Raw genomic sequence first — 23,273 nt, forward strand, 5'->3', positions numbered from 1 at the left:
CCCCCCCCACCCAGGGGGGGGGGGGGGGACCGAGAGGTGGTCAGTGCACCTCATGGCTACTGGTCGAGCTGTCGTTCTGGTCGTTCTGCTTATGGTCCCTGGCCTTCTATTATACAGGATTATCAGGGAGAGACTGGTGGCTAAGGAACATGCTCTGTTGAGGACATGAAAGCAATGCCTCCACCTGCCACACCCAGTGGTTTGTGTAACATTTTCCGACACAAGTTTTATGGCATAATGACTCCAATAACTGGTCTCATGGGTACGATAAAGGCCAAATGTCTTCCTTAACCACAAAGCAGCGGCACCATAAAGGGACTGTCTTCCTTTTGGGGGACCCCAAGGGATTATTTGGCCTCAGACAGATTTAAACCCATTCGTATACGCTTCTCTCCCAGGAAACTGGATGGCTTTGTCTTTACGGTGCTGGAAATGAGCTTGATGGCGCTCACGGCCACATAAAATGCGCCTCCTATGCCCGTCTGGAGTGTTTCCACCCGGTTTCAATCCAGTTCCTCTCGTTTGTTTTCTGTGAAGATGGAGGGCATTTGGCTAACGGTTTCTCAAAAGCCATCCCAGGGTAAATGCTGTTATTAGAGCAACGAGCCTTCTCTTTCCTGGACTCTTTAATGCCCTGAGGCTGTTCATTAGAACACGAATAGCAACTCTGGTCGCTGTCTGGGCACCTCTACTGCCTATATCTGGAGAAACAACCTCAATTTAAGGAGGAAGAGCTATGGAACGTAAAAAAGTAAACAGTGACACGTGAGTGCCAACAGCAACATGATTCAGAATCATCCCAAAGTGGAAACAACCTAACTGCCCCCCAGCTGGTGAGCGGATAAACAGAACGTGATCTATCAGTAGAGTGGAGCCCTATTTGGCGGTACAAAGAAATGAATTACTTCCTTGACATGGATGAGTGTAGGATTCCATTAATGTGAAATGTCTAGAAAAGACAGAGACAGGTCCCCATTCTAGAGCAGGTCTAGAATAACACAGAAGGGGAAGGTCTCCATTCTAGAGCAGGTCTAGAATAACACAGAACAACTTTTTTGGGGGGGGGGGGGAGGGGGGGGAGTAGGTAGGTGACAGGAATTACAAGTTAAAGGCACAAAAGAATCATACTGGGGTGATGGCAATATTCTAAAACTTTCATGGTGATGGTTGCACAACGTGGTAAATTTACCAAAAATAACGATTGAAATGTATGTTTAAAATGGGTAAATTATACGATATGTAAAATATGCCTCAAGAAAGTTATTTTTCAAAAAGGCAACAGGACAGTGTGTAGTAGGAAGAAGACTCAGAGTTCTCGTCCTGGACCTGCCGTGAACTAGCTGGGCAGCCTTGAGTCTGTAACTTCCTGCCTAGGGCTGGCCGCCTCCTGCAAAATGAGGAAGATGGGCCATCTGACACCAAAGGCCCTTTAGCTCTAAAATCCTAGAAGCTAGACTTTCATGTGCCACGACATCGTGTCAGCAGCAGCATTCTCACCTGGCAGACAGTTCCTTCTGGTGCCCAAGTCTTTCTATGCTATATATTCATTTAATTCAACCTTTCTTTATCGTGGGTCTGCCTCCATAACATTTATTATTTTTTTAAAATGTTTTTATTGATTTCAGAGAGGAAGGGAGAGGGAGAGAGAGACAGAAACATCAATGACAAGAGAGAATAGTCGATCGGCTGCCTCCTGCACGCCCTCTACTGGGGATCGAGCCAGCAACCCAGGCATATGCCCCGAATGGGAATAGAATTGTGACCTCTTGGTTCATAGGTCGACGCTCAACCCATGAGCCACGCCGGCTGGGCTGGCTCCACAACACTTAAAGACATGATTACTTACCCTTACCCCCTCTTTGACATATTGTCTGGTTTTCAAAAGTATTTCTGATTGCAACCTATCAAGTATTTGCACCTCCGCGCGGAATTCCAAGGTGGGGGCAGTGAGCCGGGTCTGGGATAACACAGGACACGGGACTCCCCCTCTGAGAGGAGCCTTTCTTGCAGGTGGGGTTCTCACCTAACTCCACACGGTCAGGACCAGACCTTCCTAGTTTACGGATGAGACTGTCATGTTGGATGAACTCCAAAGTCTTTCTAGATCCATAGAGATAATCCCTTTTCCTTTTTCTTTACCATCTTAGCCTCAGTCACAGGAGGAAATGAAATTGGTCTGATGTGTGCTCTTTACAGAGCCCCGACCTCCACTTCCCCGGGCTCCCGGAGGCGGCCAGTGATTGCCCACTGCCCTTTAGCTCTAAAATCCTAGAAGCTAGACTTTCATGTGCCACGACATCGTGTCAGCAGCAGCATTCTCACCTGGCAGACAGTTCCTTCTGGTGCCCAAGTCTTTCTATGCTATATATTCATTTAATTCAACCTTTCTTTATCGTGGGTCTGCCTCCATAACATTTATTATTTTTTTAAAATGTTTTTATTGATTTCAGAGAGGAAGGGAGAGGGAGAGAGAGACAGAAACATCAATGACAAGAGAGAATAGTCGATCGGCTGCCTCCTGCACGCCCTCTACTGGGGATCGAGCCAGCAACCCAGGCATATGCCCCGAATGGGAATAGAATTGTGACCTCTTGGTTCATAGGTCGACGCTCAACCCATGAGCCACGCCGGCTGGGCTGGCTCCACAACACTTAAAGACATGATTACTTACCCTTACCCCCTCTTTGACATATTATCTGGTTTTCAAAAGTATTTCTGATTGCAACCTATCAAGTATTTGCACCTCCGCGCGGAATTCCAAGGTGGGGGCAGTGAGCCGGGTCTGGGATAACACAGGACACGGGACTCCCCCTCTGAGAGGAGCCTTTCTTGCAGGTGGGGTTCTCACCTAACTCCACACGGTCAGGACCAGACCTTCCTAGTTTACGGATGAGACTGTCATGTTGGATGAACTCCAAAGTCTTTCTAGATCCATAGAGATAATCCCTTTTCCTTTTTCTTTACCATCTTAGCCTCAGTCACAGGAGGAAATGAAATTGGTCTGATGTGTGCTCTTTACAGAGCCCCGACCTCCACTTCCCCGGGCTCCCGGAGGCGGCCAGTGATTGCCCACTCGCTCCCCTTACAAAGCAAGCTTTAGGGCTGCAGTCTCCTTTCCGTTCCCTTCACGCATCTCCTGGGTGTCCTTGCACGAAGGAGCCAAAGACAAAGCAGATAAGTCTCATGCTCATGTGGATCATCTCTCGGGTCACAACACCCAGTGAGAGAAAATACCAGGATGGACTCCATGTGGGAGCTAAGTTGACCCGAGAACTGAAGAGGGAAATGGCCAGACAATAGGACCACCAAACTTGCAGGACAACTCGTACGACTGAACTGAAAAGGTCATCTGTCCCACTCAGAACGTCACAGCCTTCCTCTGTGCATTAGATCGTATGCGCTATAGAGCAGATTCCATAGATCAAACCCCGATGGACTGAGGTTGGCATGTAGATGAGTTCTTTTCCCATGAGCTAGGGAATACGATAGTCCTATCAAACCTGAACTGGAAATGCAAAGGCTAGAAGACGCCACTGTTGGTTGCAACAATTCACCTGTGCCATTGCAACAATTCACATAAGGAATGCATGGGTGAATGGGCATGGTGGTGTCCCAATAAAACTTTATTGACAAAGCAGGAGTCAGACTGTATTTGCTCCATAAGCTGTGGTTTGCCGGCCCCTGTTAAGCTGGTGAAAGCAAAGCTTGCGGGTAAGGTGTACAGACTGGGTTGGGGGCTCGCAGTCAGGGCTTATAATAACCATTCTTACGGTGTAGGATACTCCCCATCTGATTGGAAGGGGTTCGCTCTGAACACTTATTCTTGACAATCTGTCTACCTCTTGTTTGATATCTTCCTGCAACTCTAACTCGTGGAATATGGTCCATCTTTTCTGATTCCTAAGCTACAGAATGGCAGGAGCGCACACGCTTTCCCCCGGTACCATCTGCTCACACAGACCACAGCCGAATACATGTAGGTGGCTCCTTTTCCCACGCTGCACGAAATTTGAAAACTGCCATGCTTTTTCCCATTTCTGCCTTCGGCCTGGCACTTGCTTCTCTGGCACGACCACGTACTCCGTCTACATATGAGGCAGGAAGAGTGCCCGGCAGCACTCGGACAATCCAGCATTTGTGGCCACTGCAAACTCCTGTAGATCTTGGATCACGGCTTCCCATGATGTGGAATGCATGCCTTTCTTTACCCCGAGCTCTTCCCGTCTGCCCTGTTCTTGGTCCTAGTTCAAGTGTGAAGTCATGGGTGCCAGTGGATAACAAGCATCTTTGCTTGTCCATTCCTGCTAGGGAAGGCAGGGGCTGTGTGATATGCAGATGTGCTGCTCATGCTGAGAGTCGGGACAGGCATTGACATGGCTTACATGGTTGGAAATAAACAGAGAAATCGGTCTGAGTGGCGAGCTGAATGCCTAGTCACCTGTGCAAGTTGTTCTAAAAGTTTGGGACCATATATCCTACAACGTCAAAAAGTATTTACTGCCCTCGCTGGCTTGGCTCAGTGGATAGAGCGTCAGCCTGCAGATTGAAGGGTCCCAGGTTCGATTCCCGGTCAGGGCAGATGCTGGGGTTGCGGGCTCCATCCCCAGTGGGGGGCGAGCAGGAGGCAGATGATCAGTGATTCTCTCTCATCATGAATGTTTCTCTCTCTCTTTCCCTTCCTCTCTGAAATCAATAAAAATATATATTTTTAAAAAAGTATTTACTATCTGGCTCTTTTAAAGTTGCCAGCCCCTGAAATACAGCTTTGTCACCAGGGAGGATACGCACTGCGATGGTGATGAGCATCGGCTGGGACATTGGCAGGGTGCACCATGAGGTGTAGCGTAGAGGAGACAGGACAGGGCAGGTTTAAGCTTGTGGGTAAGGCTACTTGCAAGAGGTCAGAGGCAGACTGTCCAGCTAGCAAGAGAGATGCGCTGCCTACGGAAACACCTGAGGACTGTCTCGCAGGTAAATGCGACCCTGTCCGCAGGCACCACACCGCTTCCTCAGTAACTGTGACAGAGGAGGACAAAGTGAGCGATGACGCTGTGATGGGCATCGCAGGACACTGTTATCGCCGTAAAAATGACTCCCATACACTGAGATATGAATACAAGAAGTGTTGAGAAGACACTGCGTTAAATGATTGTTTCGGCCCTCAACTCTAATCCCCTGGACATTTGACGGATCCCACATTATCTTCGGAACCCAGGGAGTTCAGGATACATTTATGAAGATAAAGAAGCTAAACTAAACCTACGGATGAAAAGGGTCTTTTCTCAAAGACATGGGACCCTCCAAAGGGGAGGAGCCCAAAGCCGTGACGTGGCCGTGCCTTGGGTCATGAACGCCATCTTTCTCTGGGACACCCCCTGCCATCAAATACCTGAGTGTCTCAAAGAACAGGGCAGGATGTCAAAAGGAGCTCAACGCACAGCATATTTTTTTTAGGACAAATGGAGACAAAGGCTAGTATGATGTTTTTGTAGGCTAGCCAAGAACATAAGGGGATATGGAGGGATATTCAGATTTGTCCTCCATCCCCAAAACACCAACCACACTACATGAGACTTGGGAAAAGATTAAGAGAGGAGCCCTGACCGGTTTGGCTCAGCGGTTAGAGCATCGGCCTGTGGACCAAAGGGTCTCGGGTTCGATTCCTGATCAAGGGCACGTACCTTGATTGCAGGTTCAACCCTCCACCCCTAGTTGGGGCATGAGTGGAGAGGCAACCGGTTGATATGTCTCTAACACATCGATGTTTCTCTCTCTCCCCCACTCCCCCATCCTTTCCACACTCTCTGAAAATCAATGGAAAAAATATTCTCACTCTTTGGGTGAGGATTAAAAAAATAATAATTTTTTTTAAAAGAAAGGTTAATTAAGGGAAGAAAATAAGGGGAAATGGAGGATAAAGTGGGAAAGAACAAGGGAGCCGCTGCACACAGCTATCAGGAGAGCAACAGGAACACCCCACCCTTTCTCTTTCCCGCCCTTCCTCCCCCTCGCCCCACCCCTCATTAAGCATTGAGTTTAGCAAGATAAGCCACTGGGAGAGAAACAAAGTAGGAAGCCCCTGGACTTCCTTGCCATTCCCATCGAACGGTCCCCAGCGAAATTGCTTGCAGAGACTGAGAAAACAAGCCCGGAGTGGCAGTGGATGTGGGGACAGGGCGGGGCGGCAATGACACGGCTCAGCTTCTCAACACAGAGCGACTCTGCACAGGCTCAGAGGTGCAGGCTGTCACGAACAAAAAAAGGAGGGAGACGGACAGACAGAGACAGAGGGGAAAAGGGAAAGAAAGGAGGAAAGAAAAGACGGCCAGACGCATTAGCTAGTTACTCCCCGGCTTATTTCCTCTACCTTCCAGTGCATTGGACATCCAAGGACAAGTGCTATACAGACCAGGTCTGTATCTAAAGTCAAGTCACACCATGCAAAGAAGTGAAGAAAAAAGTCACAGTTATAACCGATATGGGAGCCAATTGACACAGAAATGTGATCGTCCACATTGGCTCTCAGGTCTCACCGTCTCCTAACTCCCAGGGCTGGCTGGATCCTCAAGGTCAGAGGGAGTCAACCTCGCCAACTAGGGATTACTTTAATCCTCAGCTCACCCTCCCTTCCTTCTCCCAAATCTGCCCATACGTGGCAGTGCTACAGTAACAGTGGGGAACCTCGCCACTAGGGATTACTTTAATCCTCAGCTCACCCTCCCTTCCTTCTCCCAAATCTGCCCATACGTGGCAGTGCTACAGTAACAGTGGGGCTGGTGGCAGGTGTCATCCGTCATCCAAAGACAGAACTGCTGTCCCAGCAACCCGTCACCGCCAGTGATGACAGTATGACGCCCGAAAGCAAGGGCAACCTCCCTAGACATGATTTTTAATTTTCATGAGAAATCCTGGTGAGCACAGTCTACACTCCCCTTTCGGTTCCCGTTTCATGTCACTTCCCACTCCCCCACCTCCTGTCCTTACTGGTACGTCCCTGCCATCTTCCTTCCTGTCCTATTTATAGAAACGTTACTTAAAAGTACGTGCATGGTTTCTAGAGCCATTCTATATAAATCTCTCAGGACTGGTCATAGTGTGAGTGTAAAGTTCCTGTTTTCCCAGTCTGCACAGTGAGAGCCAACTCACCATGAGCCACACTGCCTGGTCCTTTCCCCTAAATCTTCATCACACCGTAGAGCCGTGGTGGAGTAGTACTATTATAAAATGTAATGAAGACTGGACATTTCACGGACAAGGAAAGATTACTTGTATGATGCAAGCAAGCCCAGAAGAGAGGCCCGGGCACGGCCTATAGAAGAAGGTAGCCTAACCTCATGATATTAAAGAACAATTCATCTATGACATCACAGAGTACAGTCATTAGGAAGCTTAGGGGGCCTGGGGAAAAAAGACTAAAAGCCCTGTCCTGGTTTCTGCCATCCAGCTATAATTTCTTTGCAAAATACCTTTTTCCCCAGTGGTTACTAGAGAACTGGGACTTCTGGTGCCAGACAAGATGGAATGAGCCCGCTTAAGTCTATCTCGCCTTCTGATTAAAACTAGAAACTCTGATCAGAATGCAAAAGGCAACGACCTCTGGGCAAAATGCCACAGCAGGAGGCTTGGTGAGGAAAGTCAAAACATGAGGAACAACCAGTTAGGCAGTGCAATCATGGACATCGCTAATGAGTCATTGAAAGAAAAGAACTATCAGCTCAGCATTCTTTATGCAACAAAAATACTCTTCAGGGATGAATGCAAAATAAAGTCCTTCTCAGACAAGAGAAAATAAAGAGATCACAATCCTTAGTATTTACCCAAATGAAAGGAAAACCTACATTTGCACAAAAACGTATGCCTGAATGCTTAGAGCAGTGGTATTCACAACTGCCCCAAATTGGAAACAAACGAAATATTCCTCCTCTGAGAAATGGGTAAACCAAGCCTGGTACGTCCATAGTCCACACAATGGAATATTATTCAGCAATGAAAGGAAACAGATTGTTGAAACATGCAACAACCTGGCTGAATCTCAAACGCATTAGGCTAAGCGAGAGAAGCCAGACTCGAAAGGGTAGATTCTGTTGTCAGGGGTTAAAGGTCAGGACAGGGCTTGGCTACAAAAGAAGAGCTACAAGGTAATATTTTTGTTAACTGTTGTGTATCTTGAACGTGCTGGTATTACACGCCTCTATGCATTTGTTAGAACTCAATACAACCTTAACCCAAAGAGTGAATTTTATGTACTAAAAACTTAAAAAATAGAGAACTTGATACACTTTTCTAAGGAAACTTTTTGACAATTCAGGTGTCTAACTTCATGTACTTACATATTCATAAGCAGAAACCCGTGTCCCCAATATTATGGCAAATGGCCAAGCATCCATTGAAACCTTTGTTATAAAATGTTATCTAGAAAATAAAATCAATTTGATTTTCACATATTTGGGGGTGGGGGGGGGTGGGGAGAATCCAGAAACCTTCAGAATACAATAGCACCACTAGGTCATCGATGTATGAGTTTTGATAAGAGATTTTAAAATTCTTGCCAGTTACATAACCCTTCCCAATTCTATATGACAAACACGATGATAGGATCACGATATTTATACCTGGCCTGGTGTTTCAAATACAGACACTATCATCACTGTTACAAAACACATGCACATGCATTGTTATTATTAGGATTTAGAAAACAAAACCATGCAATTAAACCTCGGGCTCAGCCCTGCTGGGTCTAACCCCGACCTAACAAGTTTTTCTTGCCTGAGCTACTGATGCATGCTCTCCGGGAGCATGGCACGTTTGCACGTCAGAGACTGCGTTTCAACATACCCTGTCAAAGAGTGCGAACAGCTGTCTCAGCACGTCGGAAACAGGCAGCTTCAAATACTCCGCAAACTCTTCGATTCCAATTCTTCCCCCTTTGGAGGAGCTCGCAATAGTCGCATATTCATCCAAGTGTTTGCGGATGCCATCCCAATCCAGTCTAGAGGGAGAATTAGAAATACATGGATGCATGTCAGCACAGCCCATGGACACGGACAGTAGGGGGGTGAGGGCATGAGCTGGGGGGTGGGAACAGCCAGGGAGAGGTCAATGGGGGCAAAAGGAGACGTATGTAATACTTTAAACAGTAAATAATTTAAAATAAAATAAAGAAAGAAGCTAGTGAGATAATCCACAATAAAATAAAATAAAATAAACATGGTATCAGCCCTTCCCAACCCACATGAGATTTTTATGAACAGTGGCGAGTCACTTGTCTAAGGAAAACACTGTAAGTGTTAAACTGAAACAGGAGAATAAAATGTGTGTTTAAAAGTACAAACTGAACATGTGTCCAGGCTTCTAATTCTTTTAAAGGATGTTAGTGACTGTAATTTCCCCCAAATATCTAAGGGGAAGGAAAGCAACCGAGAAGAGCAGTGTGGCAGAATAATACATGCCTCATGAGGAGAAAATAAGAAATCACACTTAAATCTAAACATGACTCGGTAAGTCAACAGAACTGCCCGAGTGGTTAAAAAATACAGCTTTTTCTTTCAAGGAGCTGTCTGGCTGAAAAAAATCACGTTTCACAAAATGTTGGGCTACGGAGATTCATTAGACCAGACCCACTTCCTCCAAACCTAGTTATGAAAAACCATAGCTAGGGTGATAGACACTGGAAAATACACTGTAACTTACATCATGTCCTTTCTTCTTTTATTAAATGTATTTGGGTGACCTTGGTTAATAAGGTTATATAAGGTTCAAGTGTACATTTCTATAATATATCATATATATAGATACATACACACACACTAACATATATATATATAGTATTGTATTGTGTGCTCACCACCCAAAGTTTAGTTTCTTATATATTGGATCCATCACATCCTTTCTTTATCTTATAAACAGCTGACTGAACACATACTTCGTCTGTACCCGATTTCAGTGACTATCTAAATTTATCAAATTGTGAACGTAACATCAAAACATTTGGTTGGCTAAAAAACATAGATAGTATTTGCTCTATCAGTTATCAAAATATGATTTCTTAAATACTGAAGATACTGTATTTTCAATACAGTAACGGGCTCTGCAGCTCCCTCCCAGGGAGGGTGCCAAGCTCCATGACATCCGTACTTTCTGCGAGTCCCCAATGGGGCTAAAAGCGGAATGAACTGAATACCAGAAGACGGGGGGCAGGAGGGCTACACCTTTCGTACCACATCATCCAAAAGGAATGTTTCTAAATGGTTCAAACTGGATCATAAAAGCAGGAAGGGGTGTTTTACCTTTTTAGAAAAAATGACATACCCAGAAGAAAAAGATAGATCTTGGGGTATTTAAAAATTTTATTGATGGTCAGAATTGCTACTCTATGAGTCAATTCTTATTTTGAAAGAGAAATTCTGGCCACTCCAGGCCTGTATCATCTACTTATGCTGTCCTCTTGGTACAAAGGTAACAGGATGGACTAAACACTCAACCACTCAGCCCTTTCTGAGGTGGGAGGCAGAGCTATCCACAGCCACACTATCGCCTGGTCTCCTGTGACCAGCACATATAGTTCTGAGGTAACTGTTCTTGAAAAAAAGAAAACTGGATGAACTAAAGGGGAGCCCGGCTGGCATGGTTCAGTGGATGAACATCGACCTATGAACCAAAAGGTCATGGTTCGATTCCCATTCAGGGCAAATGCCAGGTTGTGGGCTCCATCCCCAGTGTGGGGCGTGCAGCAGGCAGCCGATCCATGATTCTCTCTCATCATTGATGTTTCTCTCTCTTTCTCCCTCTGCCTTCCTCTTTCTGAAACCAATAAAAATACAAGGGGAGATAATGCAACTAAAGGGGAGATAAATGCATAAGCTTGGCTTCCCTAATACACACCAGAGCTGAGTCCTGGCTGGTTGGTTGGTTAAGTGTCGTCCCATGCACCGAAAGCCCTCCAGTTCGACTCCTGGTCAGGGCACATACCCAGGTTGCGGGCTCGATCCCTAGTGGGGGGGCGGGGGGGGGGCGTGCAGGAGGCAGCTGATCAATGTTTCTCTCCCTCTCTCTCTCTCTCTCAAACCAATAAAACATACTAAAAACAAAAAAAGACAAACACCAGAGTTGAGCATTCATAAAACCAGAGAAAATAAACACACAGGAACTCAGATCTCTTTTGGACACTGTTATGAAGACGTAGTCATTTTAAAATAGGCTTACTTCAATTTCCGGCTGATCTTGGTAAATTCCACCAGCCCGGCTTCCATAGGCAGGGTGAGCTGCCCGGCCGAGATCATCAGCCTGCAGTCTTCATAGGTGTGATCGGTCACGGGGATTTCCAGAGCTCTGAAAGCGGTCAAAGGCAGAGGGACAGGCAGTGTTTTCAAACAGGTAACGACTTTCCATTAGGCCTGAATGGGTCAACCAACAGCAGTGAATGGGAAAGTAACCCCCACGTTTTAAACAGTAGCTTTGGCGTTTTACTGCCAAAGAGGCAAGTTTCTCTACTTGTTCAGATTTACCGAGGTCGAGGTCAGTAATCTTACGTCTGCATGGAAAGTGATTATTTTGTGGAAAGCACATGATTTGACTTACCAAAATAAATTGGGGGATGAGGATGTTAGGAAGAAAACACCCAAATCCTTAAAACTATGTTAAATGTCATTTACCAATTCTGTTCAAACTATCTACTGATTATAATCACACACTCTGTCTATAGACACTCACTCTGCCATCAAATTCCGGACTCTACCAGCAAAAAGGACAGGGTCTCTTTTTTCTTCATCATTCGGTGCTTGAACAGGCATAAACTGAAAGATAAACACACCTTTTTATAACAACTGGCAGGGCTCCGACATCAAATGCCAATGATATCCTATAAAATAAAAGCCTAATATGCAAATTGACCCAACGGTGGAACGACCGGCAGAACAACTGGTCACTATGATGCGCACTGACCATCAGGGGGCAGATGCTCAACGCAGGAACTTCCCCCAGCCTGCAGGCCCCAGGCCAGCCAAGGCGAGTGCCAGTAGGGACCCCCCGATCGCCCTGCAGGTCGCCCTGCAGAGGGAGGCGACCAGCGGCGGTAGCAGGGGGCAGAGCCGGGAGCAGGCAGCACCAGGTGGGCCAAGGTGGGTGCCAGCGGGGGCCCCCCAGTCACCCCGCCGGTCGCCCCACAGATCAGCCCTGATTGCCAGCCAGGCCTAGAGATTCTACCTGTGCACGAATTTCGTGCACCGGGCCTCTAGTTAATGTATAAATTACCTATCATCCTATGAACCCTGCCTTTCGAACGCATCAGTAACATGACGTGGTGGCAGGAACCCAGAGCTTGGATCGGGAGCTCTGCGTCTCCCTGTGTATTAACCAGCAACTCCTTTACCTTTTCTGAATAGTCCCCTCGATTCTATAAGGCAGGCTCTGATCGCCTACTTCCCTGGCCGTAGTGAGGATGAAATGAGCCCATGTCTGGAATTCTGGGAGATGGAAAGCTGTAGCCACTAAGATCTTCTCAGACCCGCAATTTCTACCAGTCCCTCCCCTTTGTGTGAGAAGGTTATTATGATGATAATGATGATTTTGTCCTTTATGGTTTATCTTCTCCATCCATTCCTCTATGGGCCATATTTTCATCAATGGATGGAACTTCACATTTTGTCATTTCATCTGCTTTTTAAAAAATCCTTACTATTGGCTTTCTAGCATTTCCTTAACACCCTGTTTTGCTTTATGGCCATTTAAATGTACCTTTTTCTATCCCTGACATTCTGTAATGCCTCATTGGTACTGTCCTTGTTTTTATGAATCGTGTTCTAATGTCAGCAAGGTTTTGGTGCCGTACTTACGTCACAACATATATTTTGAGCACCTACTACACATCAGGCAAGATCAACAGGATCCTATTCAAGTTCTACAGAAAACAGAAATTTTTATAGGCTAGGCCGACACAGCCTATGCTCAGGATCATGACCCTGACCCCCAATTACAGACAGTGCTGAAAAACTTCACTAACTTATTGAAAGTAAAACAGGTCGCATGGCCAGGACCCAGCCCAAGGTCGGTCCGATTCTAAGACCCTTGTTTTCCCCACAAAACCATTTTTCCTAAAGGAGGGTGAGCGATAGGAAATGAGGAATTTGGTGGGGAGTGGGCAGGGGAAAGCTGCCACATGGCTTCACAGAGAGCTGATTGATGGTGGACCTCAGCTTTTAAAGGATAAACATGATTTCACCAACAGAATTATACCTATGAACTCGGTACCATGGTAGGTGCTTTACATGCATTATTTCATGTCACTGAGCCTCCCAATTTCTGTCATAAGGAACTGGGACCCACAAAGATCAAATGACCAGCCCAAGGTTCCACGGCTCACTTCCATTCAGTAAGTATCGCTTAGGCCTCTACCGAGTGCCAGGCCGCACATTAAGCCCTGAAGACATGGCAAGGAGGTCCCTGCCCTCCGGAGCTCTCCATGTCCCGGGGTAGAAATGTATGACAATGAGCTAAGCCCATCCATTAAGCACCTACTATGTGCTGAGAACTTTCTACTGGAGTCTTTAGACCATGAACTCTCTTAATTCCTTGAGGCACGTTCAACCATTTCCATCGGATAGAAGGATGAGGCCAGAAGAGGTTAAACGATAAATAGAGCTAAAGCCACACGCATGTGGAAGGGCCACAGTTGGAAATAAAAAAGAAAGATTTGGATAACGAACACCTCTTTTGGACTCACGCAGACGTGTTTTCACATCTTGAGTGTCATGACAAGAAGCCTGTGGGCAATGGGGACTCGGAGAGGGAGTTTGAGCAAGGGAGTGGCATGAGCAGGTCCGAGTGTCTGAGCAGTGCCTTTGGTGGAAGGGAATGGATACGCCAAAGAGGAAGAAGCTAAGAGCAGGGGGAACCCCAGGCATCAACCTGCAAGAGGTGGTGAGACCGTGAACAGAGGGAGTGGGGTGCAGAGGGCAGCTTGGGTGCAAGGGAAATTTCTCAGCTAAAGTGGATAGGAATGACAGGATAACCTGCTATATGTCATTTCACTTTACTCGTTCATTCTATTAACATCATCTCCTGTGAAGTGAAAAGTTTGACTACATGATCTCCAACATCCTTTCCAACTGGACTCCTGTGTCTAGCTTCCTGTTTCGTATCCAGTTATTCCTTAAGATGGAAAAATAAACTAAGCCACCAGAGGTCCCCACATCACTTATATATCCAGAGCACCAAAGTCTGCAAATAAGCATTTCTAAAAACTCCCTTCAGCCTGCTCCGGTTAAAATCTCTACTATTTGCTTAGAATGCAATCCAAGGAAGAAAACAGTGCTTCAAAATCAATGTTCATAAAACCTCTAACAAAATAGTATAATAATTTCAAGTTTTATATTGCCCTATGGTTCTTGGTTTTGTGTTGTTGTTTCTTTTAAGTCAAAGGATCATTGACATAGGATACACTTGGTTTGTAGCATATACTGAAACCCAGGAAACATAAATTGCAGCTTCATTGTTAACCAAACACAATACAATGAGCTGTGGCTTTGGGTCTTGATTGCAGATAGTATTTTCCATAAGATGAGTTTTAGTAACTCTCATATGGACGTGGCCTTCTGTGCTTGAGGAGAAAAATTATCCACGGAGAGCAAAAAATAATGAAAAGTCTAGATGGACCCTCATGGGCCCCAAGCCTCCTGAGAAGCAACTCAATGGAAATTCTAATAAAAAGTCACCTCTCCTCGGCCTAGACCTTGCCCTCTAGCTCACACTTCCATTTTGCACGCGGCTGACCGCGTGAACACACCCTTTCCTTGGGAAGGAAGATGCACCCAAAGGCTATGATCCATCACTGTCCCCCGAGACACATCTCAACACCCCCACGGCTTCCTGACCCCAAGTCTTCCCTTCACCTTCTCTCGTCACCTCCCCGTAGCCACACTGATGGCCCATCTGCCATCTGGACTTCACAGCCTCTTCACCTGGCCACAGAGATCCTCCTCAGCTCTATTTCAGCCGTGGACGTGAACCTGCGACTCGCATCTCCTCCTCGGACAAGCTCTCCGGCCAGACTTTTCCCTCGTGGCCTAGGAGTGTTTACTTCTCCCGCAACCGGGTCCTGCCTAGACCTCGAGAGCCTCACGGTCACTCTCAGGACCTGCTCATCCCTCTTTATCTGCCCCTCCTGCAGCCTCTGTCCGCCTAGCGGCCCTGGTCTTGGGGAGTCAGACACGTCCATGTGGCCTTTCTCTCACCGAGGCTCTCTCACTGCCACACCCACGGTGCCGGTCACAAATCCTTGGTCACCTTGTGGCTCAGTGGTTGAGCGTCAACCCGTGAACCAGGAGGTCACGGTTCGATTCCCCATCAGGGCACATGCCTGGGTTGCGGGCTCCATCCCAAGTAGGGGGCGTGCAGGAGGCAGCCAATCCATGATGCTCTCTCATCATTGATGTTTCTCTCCCTCTCCCTTCCTCTCTCTGAAATCAATAAAAACATATTTTTAAAAACCAGAAAAACCTTATGGGTTGAGGCTACGACAAATCCACGTCAACTTCCACGGGGTCCTCACAGCTGCTTGAAAACTGTAATGTTCCCGAGGTGGCCATCCTGCCTCAAAGTAGGAAAAGCATTCCCGGTCCGTTTTCCTTTTGCTGAAGCTCTGCCTTTGTCGTTGGAGGTGGGCCCAAGCATGTCGTCCAGGCCCGAGTCTATTTCCTTCGTGTCCACGTGATGGGCGAGGATCGGGTTCCGTAGCTTGGACGGCATGTCCCTGCTGCCGGCAGCCCCTTCCCGGCCGGGCCCGCTCTGATCTGCTGCCCTCACATCTAACTGTTTCAACACAGGCTCTGCTTCTCAGGTTGCAAGTCCACGTTTCACCGCGAAGGCATTTCACTTTCCACTCCAGAGGGACGACCGTGAAGGCCACCCCAACATATGCCACTTGGGCGAGTTGATTCTCTGCAGCTGAGGCCACTGGAAAAGCAGCACAGACAGGGGCGAGGCTTCCTCTGCACTGCCTCCCCCCCCCCCCCCCCGAAGACAGATCCCCCAATAAGAAGTCAACTGTCACAAATCCCCTCCTGCAAAGATTCATCGGACAGATAGCCTGGCCCCCCTCAGAGGAGGGGAGACTAGTGGCTGACTCCATCACACACTCTCCCATCTCTCATCTATGCTTCCAGGGGCCCATCTGCCTTTCCTAAAAGCCATCTGCTCTCCCCTGCGTGGCCTGCCTCCTCCCTCCCCTTCTTCTATGCAGATGGAAGATGAGCTCTCAAAAATCCCACCGCTGTTCCCAGGTGTTCCATTTTTTATTCCCTGTGACACCTTGTGCACATATTAAAGAATGAATAAATGTGCACACTTTCCCCCCTGGTAACCTACCTGATGCCAGGTTATTTCATAGACCCAGTTAGGGCACCCAGGCGGGAGAGGGGCGTCCCTCCATCCCTATGACAGCCCTGGGAACGTGAATTCCCTTTCCATTCACCTGGGCCAGACTCCACAGCTCCCTTCCCTCTGAGGCCACCCTGCTGACGGCACCGCCTGTCCCAGGTAAGGAGGCTGGCGGACTATTTCCCACACCAACACCTCTTGTCTGCGCCTTTGTTCCCGGGGCCTCCCACCTCTGCCTGGGCCTTAGGCTGTACACCAGATGTCGTCCAACTCCTCGGCCTGTAATTCACGGCCACCACCTGCCACCCGCAGCCAGTCCTTCTATGAACACTCGGTCCTCGCAGAACCGGTTCACTCACTGCTTCCTGACCACACCCGGCACATTCCTCTCTCCCAAGTCGATGATTACGAGATGAGAGAGAGATGGATGAATGACGATTTCACACAAACATGTCCTTTTCCGAGGAGCAGAAAATAATCCGTCTTCACAAATGGGCAGTGCTGGTTCCTCCGCGATTCTTCTCTCCAGGTTTCCAAGAGAAAATGCAACACGAGGAAGGTGCTTTTGAACAACACCTGCCGCTTCTTTTTATAAAGAACGGAGCAATCTACGTGCTCAGGGAAATAAAGGTGAATGCTCCCCGAACCCCAGCCATGTGCCAGCGCATAAGTAACCCTTATTAAGTCCCAACGACCCTATAAAATACGTGTTACTCCCATTTTACCAGGGAGCACACAGCCGGGGAGAGGTTTAAGTAATTTGCTCGGGCACATTCTGGTGGCTCCTGGCGGCACTGAAATGAAATCCGGTGACCTCTTGGCTCCTGGGTTGATGCTCAACCACTGAGCCACACGGGCTCGGCGAATGTCCTCTTCTTGAGGGATAGATACATCCTGAATTAGGTTTACCTGATTGATAGTTAAGAAGTTCTAAAAACGCATGTCAAAAATAATACGTAGGATCCCCATCCATCTTAAAGGAACGGGAAAGAGGGGAGCGTGCCTCTGAACAGCCAAGACAACTGGAACGGGCTCAGCTAAATGAGCCGAGACTTCTAACAAAGCTACGTGTGGGGCGGTGCCAGCTGGCACCTCTGAGACCGGGCCCAGCCCAGAGAGCCCTGAGCCAGGGTGTGGGGGTGCCCAGCTAAACGTTGGGGAATAAAAATACTCAGTCATATAGTTGTTAGGGGTCCCCTGGGTGAAAGGCATCGCAGATTTAAAATACATATAATTAAAATAAGAATTCTAAATCAGAAATCCGTAGGTTCCCGTCTTTGTGCCTTGCACCACAATCCTCATACACCAAATCCCTGCTGACTCAGGTATTTCTAATGGTCGAAAGCCGTTTTTATTTATGAAGTTGTTGGACAAAGAATGTATTCTTTTTTTTTTTGTTAGAAAATATTGTCCAAATAGGTCAAACAGGTCTGAGAACCGGCTGGAGAATGCAAATATTGTAACTCAAAGAGAGAGAGGAAAAGAGAGAGAGAAGGGAGGGACAGAAAGAGAGGAGAGAAGGAGAGAGATAAGGGGGAAAGGAGAGAGGAAAGGAGGAGCAGAAAGAAAGAAAGAAAAGAAAGAGAGAAAAGAAAAGAGAAAGCCAGACATGAGACAGAAAGGAAATGTGTAACAGTGGTCAGGGCAGTAGAATGAGAAATTTGCATACCTCTGTCGTAACACAATTTGACCACTGACACATGGGCTCTATAAAAAAGTGCAGTCCTACATGCATTTCCACGTCTGCTGCTAGGCCTGCTGCAGGTATAGTATAGATATGTAGGTATATATCTGACCGTCTCTCTTCACAGGCTACCTGAAAGCATCCGAAAACCCAAGTAGATTCTGAATTCAGGGGTCCATCCCACATCACTCCTAGAGACTAAGAATACTTCTGGGAACAACCTGGAATCTAAAAAATGTGGTCAGACTTTCAGAATGATCTCATTACTCCCCCACTCCCGTCTGCCACCGCAACTCCAACCCAAAGACTGTCCTGTGAATGATGATACGGGCTGCCTCCCAGATACGATTGCCTCAGGCTCTCCCTGGGCTCCTGACCGCGTGCCTCTCCCACGACCCATGCAGCACCTCTCAGGCTCCCAGAGCCCACTACTCCTCAAGGAGCTGTGGGGCTCTCGGCCTCTGTGGCTCTTTAGGTTGGGACGTGAAGGGTTAGCATTCAACCTGATAGAGGTCGGCGTTGAAAGGAATATAGACATAGAAATGGGTGGTGCGAATCTGGCCAGCCAGGCTGGTTACACCTTGGAGGTTCCCAGAAGTTAGAGGTGTTTCCTGATCCAACGCTAAGGGCTAGACCTGATCGCCTGGGTTTAGATACACATTCTGTACACAGGGCTTATTTGAAAGATGGTGGGTTTAACTTCCGATCTTTGCACATCTGGTCTCTGCAGACAAGGAGTCCTATATAATAAAAGCCTAATATGCAAATTGACCGAACGCAGAACGACCGGTCGCTATGACGCGCACTGAACACCAGGGGGACGGATGCTCCATGCAGGAGCTGCCCCCAGATCGCCCCATAGATTGGCCCTGATTGCCAGCCAGGCCTGGGGACCCTACCTGTGCATGAATTTCGTGCACCGGGCCTCTAGTTCAAAATAAAAGGAAAGGCCAAATCTCAAGTTCCACGGCCACGTTTTGAATGACTTACCTCAACTTCCACCCTTGTGTAGGGCTGGCAGAAGGTGAGCACACACAGCTGAAAGCTGAAGAGGAAAAAGAGAAATTCCCTTTACACGGTGAGACAAGGATCGTCTAATATTACCCAACAACCCCCTTCCGCACACAGAGCACTCAGGCCAAACGTCATACATATTTTGGGTTTATAAATGCCCCATGGCAGCTGTAACACTCCTTGGACTCAGATTATTCTTGACATTCAAAAGTTCAATCACTGCTTGACTGGTGTGGCTCAGGGGTTGAGTATCTACCTATGAACCAAAGGTCACAGTTTGATTCTTGGTCAGGGCACATGCCCAGGTTGCAGGCTTGATCCCCAGAAGAGGGTGTGTAGGAGGCAGCCGATCAATGATTCTCTCTCATCATTGATGTTTCTATCTCTCTCTCCCTCTCCCTTCCTCTCTGAAAGCAATAAAAATATTAAAAAACAAAGCACAAGTTCAATCCCTACATGCAATACCATGTATGTATTTGTGAGTCAGAGCTGCAGCTCAGCAGACTGAACCCCAACTTTGAAATCTCCTTGACAACTCAGATTCAAAAGCCTATGTCCCTAGAGAAACTACCCAAGGCGAAGTTTTTTAAGATTCATAAATGTGTTTACAGGATAACTCCGGAGTAGAACATTATTAAACTCTTTTCTGATATTTCAAAAACAAAATCAGTCGGCCTTTCTTAAAAGCAGAAACTGAATCATAATTGTCTCAGTTACTAATAAATGTTTTCACTGTGGGGGAATTTTCTGAAAAGTCTCAAATGTCATGGTAAAGCTAGACAAAGGCTTCCATGAGGTGGTTACAATCAACCCTCTCAAAATAGTTTTTGAAAAAGTTGTTCCAACTTGAAGCTTTCTGGTATATATACAGACTCTCCAGATAAGAGTTCTATGGGATTTTAATCTGGCCGAGTGGATTAGACTATGTGTTGGTGAAAACAACCAACCAAACTTTTTGTTTTACTGTTAAAGCAGCTAACATATGATTTAATTGTAAACAATTACTTGAAGAGACTTAAGACAAAAACTTTAGGCATTTAAACAAGGAATTTAAAGAGAGAATTTAGAAGAACAGATCGACCAATTTCATAACTGTAAACAGTTAACCTAAGTATCAGTTCTCAAATCTTCCATCTACAGGGGGAAGAAAATATTTCACTGTCAACCGCAAGCAAACAAAGTCAACCCATATTGTCTGCCGTAATTATTCTTTAATTGTTTAATTGAGCTTTGGAAGTCAGTGATTTGAAGAGATAATTCTAAATGCTGTAAAAAAATAAATAAATAGAACCACACCTACGATTCTCATTACACACAAAGCAAACAGCACTGCTTGGGCGGACACAGGTCCGCTTTTCCGTGGCTGCTCTTTCTCTCAGTTTATTCCCCAAATTCATGAGTCCTCTCCTGGGGATCTGCTTGGGGGTAGAATTTCTTAGAATCCGCGTCCTGAGTAGCGCATGGAGCAAGGGCGATGGAGAAAGCTGATTTAGCAGGAACAGACACATAGCTGAATACACCAGGAACCGGGTCAGAGGACAGAGGTGGGCATGAGCGTTCCCACAAGTGAGTGCAACGGGGCGTGTGGACACACAGAGGGGTGCCTTTTGAAGGCTCTGTGTGGGTTGCTAAGTCCTAAGACATCTTTCATTCTGACCATCTGGTTTTCCCTCTTTCTTTTCCGAATTCTCTCTATTTCCGTTTTCCCTTTACCATACACTTCCCAGGTTGGAAGGCTCAATGAACTAAAAATCCTCTATTTTCTAGCCCCGTTCCCCCTTCCAGAAAAGCGTTCCCTTGTTTGACCTTCACATCTACCTGGACAAAAAAAAAAAATCATATTGACTGAACAGTGAACCCAAACTCCCCAGCTCCTTAAGGAACTCAACGTGTGAAGGCTCCAAGGATAGCCCATGTTAGGATATGGAGATACACTCTCCACCCAATTTTTAGGCACCTCTTTCTCTAAAATGCTCTCATATTAATTGTTTCTCCTAAGTTTCCCTCGTCAAAAAGCTGAACACCAGTTATTCACAACCAGTAGCGCCATGAAAGTTTTATTCTAGCCAAACGAGTGCACCAATTTCCTGAAGAGTGAGCGGTAACATAATGTCTGGATGCCCTTTGCGATTTCTGCTCTTTATTTTGGGTGCAGTTGACCTTGCTTCAAGGACGGCAGTGTAAGAGGAACATACCCATCTGACATGTTGATCAGCAGTAACAGGTGCAACTGGTTCATCCGTTACAATTTCTGACTTAAATTTATTATTTCAAAGCAATTCACACGCACAAACTGGAGAGAGAAAGTGTAGCAATATCTGACTTTCAGAATTTGTTGGGATTGTCAGATGCCCTTTGCGATTTCTGCTCTTTATTTTGGGTGTTGACCTTGCTTCAAGGACGGCAGTGTAAGAGGAACATACCCATCTGACATGTTGATCAGCAGTAACAGGTGCAACTGGTTCATCCGTTACAATTTCTGACTTAAATTTATTATTTCAAAGCAATTCACACGCACAAACTGGAGAGAGAAAGTGTAGCAATATCTGACTTTCAGAATTTGTTGGGATTGTCTAAAAAGGTTAGTCAAAGGGGGGAGCCCATAGCATACTTTGAAAGCAAATGATTTCCTTTTCAATATTTCCACGTGGCTGTCACCTGTCCATCAACAATGGTCCTTGAATTCTGTGCATAACGGTATCAAAGGCATGACCGGAAAACCCCTGGCAAAGCCCCCCGATCCAGGGGTTTGACACGTTTCTCAGTGAAACATAAACAGGCCGCGGACGGAGGCTCTACAGGTTCCGTCCTATTTAAAGGCCCGTTTCACTCCGGCTTGGTTAAGAGTGAAACCGCATTCCTCTCCTCTCTGAAGGGTTTTTTAGAAACTGCTGAGTCCTACGCTTTTCCCATCCAGAACGGAACTGCAAGCTTGGTTAGCTCTTTTCTCAACTCACACTTTAGGCCAGTGGTCGGCAAACTCACTAGTCAACAGAGCCAAATATCAACAGTACAACGATTGAAATTTCTTTTGAGAGCCAAATTTTTTAAACTTAAACTATATAGGTAGGTACGCTGTTATTAACTTAATTAGGGTACTCCTAAGGCTTAGGAAGAGCCACACTCAAGGGGCCAAAGAGCCGCATGTGGCTCGTGAGCCGCAGTTCGCCGACCACAGCTTTAGGCCATAGGACTGCATTACTCCGGACTGCTTAAGCCCAAATATGAATAGTAAAATAACAAGAAAGACATTAGGTAGTGCTGAGTCGGCAATGAAAAGGAAACCACAGAATTAAAGCTACAGAGGATGCAAACTAGGTCGCTGGGATGTTGCCAAGAGGTGGTGGTTAAGCCCTGCAGACCCATTAGAACATGACAAGGCAGGAATTCTGTACATGGGGCCACGGGGTTAATGGGCAAGAGAGGGATGCTCTCTATGGAGACGTGCCAGCTACAAAATTTAAGGATCTGATTAGAAATCTTTACTTTCACAAAAGCAAGTCTTTTTTTAAAAAAAACACACAACTTTCTTTTTCTTCACTAGAATGAAATGTATATAAATAACAGAGATGAGCGACTTACAATGTATATCCTTGCCATGTCCACGTCACAGTGTCCTGTAATAACAAGAGTATTTAAGCTGTTAGTTCCGAGAATACCAAATGAAACAGAAACCTTATTTCAATACAGGTAAGCATGGGCTCTCTAAATGAAAAGCATGATGCTGGAAAATAGAACCAGCATGTTGTTATTGTTAAACAACAGTGGACTGAACCATGCATTCTTGGATTATATATCTACATATCCAAGATCCAGCTCCCTTATGTAACCACCTTTTTATGGAACTAAGTTGCTCTGACTTTTAAAAAATCTATCGTGCATGCTTAGCTATTTTCCTCTGAATATGAACATCTCTGGATAATGAATTTGCTTACAAAACCCAAAAAACATCAGTTTTTCTAAAGAGAAAGCGAATAATTTGGGAGAAAAGTTTAAAGTAATGCAAAGGGCCTCAGCCAGTTTGGCTCAGTGGATAGAGTATCAGCCTGTGGACTACAGGGTCCCAGGTTTGATTCTGGTCAAGGGCACATGCCCGGGTTGCGGGCTCAATCCCCAGTAGGGGGCGCGCAGGATTCTTTGTCATCATTGATGTTTCTATCTCTCTTTCCCCCTCCCTTCCTCTCTGAAATAAATAAATATATAT

General features: G+C 46.4%; 1 protein-coding gene across 1 annotated transcript in view; it reads right to left on the minus strand.

Moving 5' to 3' along the window:
* Positions 1-23,273, minus strand: part of LPCAT2 (lysophosphatidylcholine acyltransferase 2) — a 57,855-nt gene that overhangs the window by 21,109 nt on the left and 13,473 nt on the right. Inside the window, exons 7-11 of the mRNA XM_005865282.2 lie at positions 22,652-22,686; positions 19,046-19,100; positions 11,710-11,792; positions 11,203-11,328; positions 8,836-8,989 (exon numbers count right to left, since the gene is read on the minus strand). Coding sequence (XP_005865344.1) covers positions 8,836-8,989; positions 11,203-11,328; positions 11,710-11,792; positions 19,046-19,100; positions 22,652-22,686 — 453 coding nt within the window. The remainder of the gene's footprint in view (positions 1-8,835; positions 8,990-11,202; positions 11,329-11,709; positions 11,793-19,045; positions 19,101-22,651; positions 22,687-23,273) is intronic.

Source organism: Myotis brandtii, unplaced genomic scaffold, assembly GCF_000412655.1.
Source record: "Myotis brandtii unplaced genomic scaffold, ASM41265v1 scaffold2022, whole genome shotgun sequence".
NCBI classification, from domain to species: domain Eukaryota; kingdom Metazoa; phylum Chordata; class Mammalia; order Chiroptera; family Vespertilionidae; genus Myotis; species Myotis brandtii.